Source organism: Pinus tabuliformis, chromosome 7 (assembly GCF_031772625.1).
Source record: "Pinus tabuliformis cultivar Carrire ecotype Pingquan chromosome 7, CPIR1, whole genome shotgun sequence".
NCBI classification, from domain to species: domain Eukaryota; kingdom Viridiplantae; phylum Streptophyta; class Pinopsida; order Pinales; family Pinaceae; genus Pinus; species Pinus tabuliformis.
Genome location: NC_142293.1, coordinates 668,362,638 through 668,369,582, shown reverse-complemented (window position 1 = coordinate 668,369,582; position 6,945 = coordinate 668,362,638). Strand labels below are relative to the sequence as shown.

The window sequence follows — 6,945 nt, the reverse complement described above, 5'->3', positions numbered from 1 at the left end:
ATGTGAAAAGTCCAACTATAGATTTTTTTTTTTTTGTAAGCTACGACATTTCTATTATCTACATCAAATTTAAAAGTACAAACTTAGGAACCTTAATCCGCCCAACTGGGAAACCGGATCTGTTGGCTCCTATTCATCAGACGATCAATAATGTTTTTCATGCTGAATAATGTCAAAAAACTTTGCAGGACATTAAGCCCTATCTCGCCAGGTTTTTCCAAAAAACTATTCTTTCCAAGTTCTACTAACAGACCCAATTTTACTACTACTGCTATGGCATACAAACTAATATTCAAAAACCAGAGCAATATCATTCTAAATTCAAAAAGAAGACAGTTAACAGGCCTCTCAATTCTCCGCATTTCCTCTTCTGGATTTATTGCTGTCGTTGGTCTTCCCCAGCTCCTTCAGCATCTCTTGAATTTCCTTGAGTTGTTCGTTCTGTTGACGGAGCAGCCCTTCAACGTTCGCCACCTCCTTTTTCGCTGCCGCCGTTTCCTGAGCCATTTCCACCATCTCAGCCGCAACTTGCTCCATGGCCTTTGCCAAGAGATGCTTCAACACCCAGTAAGTGTGAAGAGCGCGGTGGTAAAGGGTTAATCTGCCTCACGTGTTGCCTGGGTCCGACAGCTGAGAAGTCCATTCTTCCATCTCCGGGTCGGACGATTCCTCCAATACTCTATCCTCCATGACATCAATAATTTTTCTTATGTCTACATTTGTCTCCAGATTGTATGCCTGTTCATCTTCGTGCACTGCCATGCTGATCGATTTCTTCCCCCTTTTCCATCTTCTCTACGCCTGATTACCCTCCTCGTTGATGATTGGTTGTCGGGGTCTAACTCTACCTCTCTGTTCGTGCGTCTTCCTTCTTCCATCCTTTCTGCCCCGCTTAGTTCCTTTGCTGCTCTGCCCTGTTTCAAAATGCTTGCTCCTGAAACCTTCCCCCTGGCTATACTCCATTTCATCTGAGCTTTCTATTTCGATTTTTACGCGACCCCGTTCGAAATTCCTGTCGCCTACTGCCTCCCTCTCTGCCTGGACTATCTTATCCCATTTTTCAGCCATTTTGGTACGGTTGAGGCGTTGATTTTGGTTCCTCTGCCAAGTCTCCCCTTCTCTCGCCACCTTCTTCGACTTCTTGCTGCCTGTCATCCTTCTCCTGTTCCACCTTATAGAATTCTCGCCACCTTTTCGCTTATGATGGGTTTGCTCTCCACTTCTTTTCTCCCTTGCGCCTTGAATGATGCTTTCTTCGGTGTTTTCCAGTTTTTGTTTTGGGCTGCGTACCTACTGTTCTGAATTATCATTAAATGCTGATGTCAGGGAGGTGAGGCCGCCGTCCTTCTGTCCTGTCTTCGCTGCCGCATAAACCTGCCTTATTCTCCTTCTCCCGCTCCTCGCGATTTTTTGATTACCATTATGCTGTTTCATGGTTATCGTTGTCTATGAGCTGTTTTAAGCCATCCCATCTTGTCATCGCTGCTTGATTAGTCCAGCTGTCATCCACTTTCGCCAATGATTCCTTACTTCCCCAATTAGCCAAGCAATCCGCGGGCTTATTTCCTTCTCTTCTAACATGCGAGGTGATCTTGTATTCGATCCCTTTCAGTGTTTCCTCGATTTCTTGGAGTATACTCGCTGTTCTCCAGCTTTTAACTACCTTCTCCCACTGTTTCCCTTGTATTAATTTTCTTATGGTGCTAATGACCAGGGCTGAATCACCTTCGATCTCTATCTTCCTATATCCATTTCTTATGGCAATTTTGAGACCCTGATAAACTGCCATAAATTCTGCCTCGTTATTACTCATTGTTCCTCCATGTTCTGCATAGATCCATTCTACCTCTCCTTGTCTGTTTCTAAAGACTCCTCCAAATCCTGTTGGACCTGGGTTCCCCTTTGCTGCCCCGTCGAAGTTGAGCTTGATAAACCCTTCCGGTGGCTTACGATAAACTGCATGACTTTGGCCCACTATAGGTTGGTGCTGCTTTGCTTTTTGTTGGTAGATCATTCCTTGTTCCAAGTTCAACCTTTTTAGGATTTCTGTTTCTTCCTCAGAGGTCTTCCAATCTTCTTCTGCCCAATTTTTCGCGAGGATTGATTCTCTGATTTGTCTTAGGGTTCTTTTCCAAACTTCTTCCGAATTTGATGATTTCCCCTTGAATATTCGACCATTTCTCTCTTTCCAAAGATTCCACACGTTGAATCCTGCTGTGATGTTCCAAGCTCTTCTTACTACCTTGCTTTTGAACTTTCCTTCTCCCCAGTCACATAGGGTTTGAATTATATCCTGTGGATTTCGTTCTGTGGTCAAGAATAAGTTTCTAGTCTTTTCCCATTGGAATTGGGCCATGCTGCATCCATTGAGAAGGTGTTCCTGTTCTTCTTCATCTAGATAACAAAGACATCATCTTGATGGACCTGAGAAACCTCTTTTTTGTATTCAATCCCAAGTTAGAATGCGTTTCCTTCCTACCAGCCATACGAACATCTTAATCTTCGGCCACCATTTATTTCTCCATATCTTCCTCCACTTCTGCTCTTCCTCCCCCTGCTCTTGCTGTATCTTTACATTATATGCTTCCTTTATGGTAAACGCTCCTTTGGTTTCTTTACCCCATCGCAGAATGTCCCTGCCTCCTCTATTTTTTATTTTCCTGGAATCTAATTCCTTGCTAAATATAGTTTTTTGATCCTCTGTTGCGTTCCTGTTCCATTCTTCCATAGATTTCCATTCCCTCCATTCTTCGTTTCCTCTTTCTTCTATCCAATAATCTTTAACCCTAATGAGGTCTCTGTCCATACCTGTTCTGTAGATTTCCTGCATTCCTTGTAGGTCCAACATTTTCTCCCTTTGTTGCCATGCTTCCTCCCAAAATCTCGCATTCTGACCTCCTCTGATTTCCAAAAAAATATGACCATCAACTAATTCTCTGCTTTGAGTGGTTAGGTTCCATATATTTGATCCCCGGGGTGCTTCTTGTTTCCTTAGTATTTCTTCCGGGGTTGATGGCATATTATATTTTGTTGTCCAGATTTCTTTCCACAGGTCCTTCCCTCCTTGCATCCATCTCCATCTTAGCTTGGCTGCTAGAACTTGATTTAGGGTCCATGGGTCCCTTAGGCCAAGACCTCCTTTTTCTTTTGGTTTGGTTAGGCTGTCCCATGAACAGAGGGCCCATTTCTTTTGTTGCTTGGGTCCTCCCCAAAGAAATTTTCTGTAAATCTCTACCAGCTTATTGCATATCCCTTTTGGTGCTGCCATCACTGATAAGGGATATATCGGGATCGCCTGAATGGTGGATTTAAGCAGAACAACCCTTGCTGCCAAGTTCAGAGTGCGAAAGGACCAATTTTCCAGTCTTTTCATGATCTTTTCCAGCATGCTCTTCCAGTTTCCAATTTTGAGGGATGAGGAATCTAGCATAGTTCCTAAGTACTTAGTTGGGAGAACCCCTTTCCTATAACCCAAGATCCTGGTCAAATAATTTTTAATGGGTTCCACTGTATTAAAGAAGAATGTTCTTGATTTCTCATTGTTTACCTCCATACCTGAGCCTTCCATAAATACCTCTAAAATTTTCTTTATCCTTCTCACCTCCTTCATGGAGGCTTTGCAATATATCATGATGTCATCCACGAACTGTTGGTGGGTGACTGAAGTTTGATTGCCCCATAGTCTCAGACCCTAGATTTTCCTTTCTCTTAATTCTTTTTTTAAGTATCTACCTAATCCTTCTGTTTCTATTATGAAGAGAAAGGGGGATAGGGGGTCCCCTTGTCGAAGTCCTCTTGTAGCATTAAACGTAGCAGATGGGGCTCCATTTAGCAAGATAGAGAAATTCGGGGTGGAAATCATGCTTAAGACCCATTTCACCCATCTGTCACAGAATCCAAAGGCTTTAAGGATGGTTTCTAGATAATTCCAGCTTAACCTATCATAGGCTTTTGACAGGTCTAATTTTATCAGCATTCCTTTTTCTTTCTTCGCTTTCAGAGTGTGGATTACTTCCTGGGCCACCACTAATCCATCCAAGATCTGTCTTCCTTCTACAAACCCAGTTTTCTCTGGGGAAATTATGCTTGGTAGAATCGATTTCAGCCTTTGTGCCACCACTGATGCCACTATCTTGTAGATAACATTACATAAAGCTATAGGGAGAAAGCCTTCAGCTTGATCCGCTTGATTAGTTTTAGGAATAAGAGTCAGCAGGGTTGAGTTTATTCCTGGCCATATTCTTTGATTGATTCTAGCTTCCTCCACCACTTCTAAAACTTCTTCAGCAAGGAAATGCCACCCTGCTTGAAAGAATTCTACCGTATACCCATCCGGCCCGGGAGCTTTGTTCCTTTTCATGTTCCTGACTATATCCTCCACTTCTTCCATCGTAACTTTCCTCATTAAAGCCAAATTCTGATCTCTGGTTACCAGTTTAGGGATCTCCCTGCTTATCTTTGTTATGGCTTCTGATCTATTATCCTGAGTTTCCTTTAATAAGTTTTTGAAATGATTGACCAACACTTTTTCGATTTCTTCATGCTGGAGGACTCTCTGACCTTCTTGATTTTTTATTGAGAAGATTCGGTTTCTTTGTCTATGCTGTATCATTGCTTTATGGAAGAACTTAGTATTCTTTTCCCCTTCTCTAAGCCATTGAACCCTTGACTTCTGTCTCCATAAGATCTCTTCTTGTTTCCTTCTTTCTTCTAGCTGGTTCAATATAATTCCTTCCTCCTTTGTTTTATCTTCCTGTATGCCTTCTAGGATATCCATCTGCTGCAGCTCTTCCATTCTCTGCTCCAGGCGCTTTTTCTCTTCTAGAATATTTCCAAATTCTTCTTTATTCCACTTTTTTAATTTATCCTTCATCTCCTTTAGTTTGAGTTGAAAGGTGTGCATCTTGTTTCTTCCTCTTTGGTCACTCTTCCTCCACCATTCTTCAAGTTTCTCTAACAGTCCTTCATTTCTTAGCCAAAAAGCTTCAAATCTAAAGGGTTTGTTGGATGGTCTTTGCTTTAGATCTATTTCCATTTTAATCAGCCAATGATCCGATCCTGTTACTGGGAGAATTGTGGCTTCTATGAATACATCCTTCATCATTATTTGTTTGGAGATTAAGAATCTGTCAAGTCAAGATGCAATTTGATTAGCTCCCCCTCTGCGGTTATTCCAGGTGTGGTTTCCATTTATGGTTTGAATATCGATAAGTCTCTGCTCCCTTATCAAGTCTCCAAACTGTTCCATTGCTTTATCCATTCTCCTTAGCCCTCCTGTTTTTTCCTCTAAGGTTTTAATCAGATTAAAATCCCCTCCTACGATCCATTGTTTTCCAGGGATTAGACTTCTCAATGCTTTTAAATTTTGCAGAAAGTTTTCCTTTTCTCCTTGGATATGTGGCCCATACACCCCTGTTATAATAACCTCCTCCATTGTTCCTATTATCTTTGTTGTCCCTGTTAGTATTCTTGGGAAGCTTATCCAATTACTTAATTGAATTTCTTCAGGGTTCCAAATTATTACCAGACCTCCTGCACTCCCGATCGCATCCTGTCCCATCATTTCATATCTGTTCTTGTTTCTATTCAGAATTTCTCTCATTTTCTCAGTACTTATTTTTGTTTCTTGTACTATCATTATGCTAGGTTTTTCTTTTTTCAGTCTATCATTTAAATACCTATATTTTCCTCTGCTGTTGAGGCCTCTTATATTCCAGCTTGTGATGATCATCGTAAAAGTTTTGGAGGGGATTGGAATACCTCTGAAAGAGGTATCACTCTTCCTGAATTTACTAGCATCTCTCCAACTTCTTGAATTGTTTCACTCATTGTTCTTCTACCTCTTTTTTTACCTCCCTTGCCAATGCTGCTCATTCCTAGATTTTGTGTTTCCTGCTTCGCCATTTTCCCGTCTTCTCTATCTTCCATTATTCCTTTTTTCTCTTTATATCTTTGGAAAGCTTCTTTGTACATCTGTTTTTGATCCTCTGGGATAAATCTTTCATCGAGCCTCTTCCATTCCTGCAGAAGCTTCGTCATTACTTGTTCTTCTTCTTCTCCTTTTGTTTTCTGTGGGTCTATTTCCATTTCTCGTTGATCCTCTTGGTTTTCTGTTGGGCTTTCTGTCCTCTCTTAATCCTTATTCATTTGATCTATCTCTTTGTCTGCATTTTCCTTTATTACTTCCATTCCTTCTGTTTCCTCCTCCTCGTTTGCCTCTGTTTCTACTTCTTCATCCTGCAGTATTTGGAACTTGTTTTGGGATTCTGTACTATGGGTACCTTTTTGTTTGTCTGTTTGTGTCTTGTTGTTTCCTCTTTTTTCCTTCCTTTGCACTTCTCTGAAGTCCTCTTCCTCCTCTCCTGTTTTCCTTGCTGCATTTCTCCTCTCATTTTCAGCTTCCCTTTCCTTTTCTGCTAGCATAATGGGACATTCTCGATATAAATGGCCATACTCATGGCATCTTCTGCAATGAAATGGAATATGTTCGTAGTCAATTGGTTGGTGCCAGATCTCGTCATGATATTCCAATTCTATTGTATCTGGAAGTGGCTCTGTGATGTTCATGTACGCACATATTCTAGCATATGTTGTATATCTTCCCCTCTTTGTCGATTCTGCCACTTTCACAAACGATCCTATTGCGTTTCCTATGCCCTTAAGGACCTATGGGTCCCAAAATTCTGTTGGTAGGCCGAAGAGTCTGATCCATATCGGGGCAGCTAACATTCTTTCCTTCTCTGGGTTGTAGCAGTCTACCCACTCCCTCATAAATAGTCCAGCGTTGTTCATGAAGTAGGGTCCTTCCTCAAAGATCCTTTCCCTATCTTCTAGATTGGAAAATATTACTGTAAAAAATCCTTTCGCTCCCAACTTTACTTCCACATGTCCTTTTGGTTTCCACCTTTGCTGGATCCATCTGAGCAGATCTTTCTCTGCTGGCCA

At 41.5% G+C, this 6,945-nt stretch overlaps 1 protein-coding gene across 1 annotated transcript; it reads right to left on the bottom strand.

Moving 5' to 3' along the window:
- Nucleotides 1-1,420: 1,420 nt before the first annotated feature.
- Nucleotides 1,421-2,356, bottom strand: LOC149249227 (uncharacterized). The gene has a single exon (XM_089452395.1). The coding sequence runs from the start codon at nt 2,354-2,356 to the stop codon at nt 1,421-1,423; it is 936 nt and encodes a 311-aa protein (XP_089308521.1).
- Between the last annotated feature and the right edge of the window lie 4,589 nt (nt 2,357-6,945).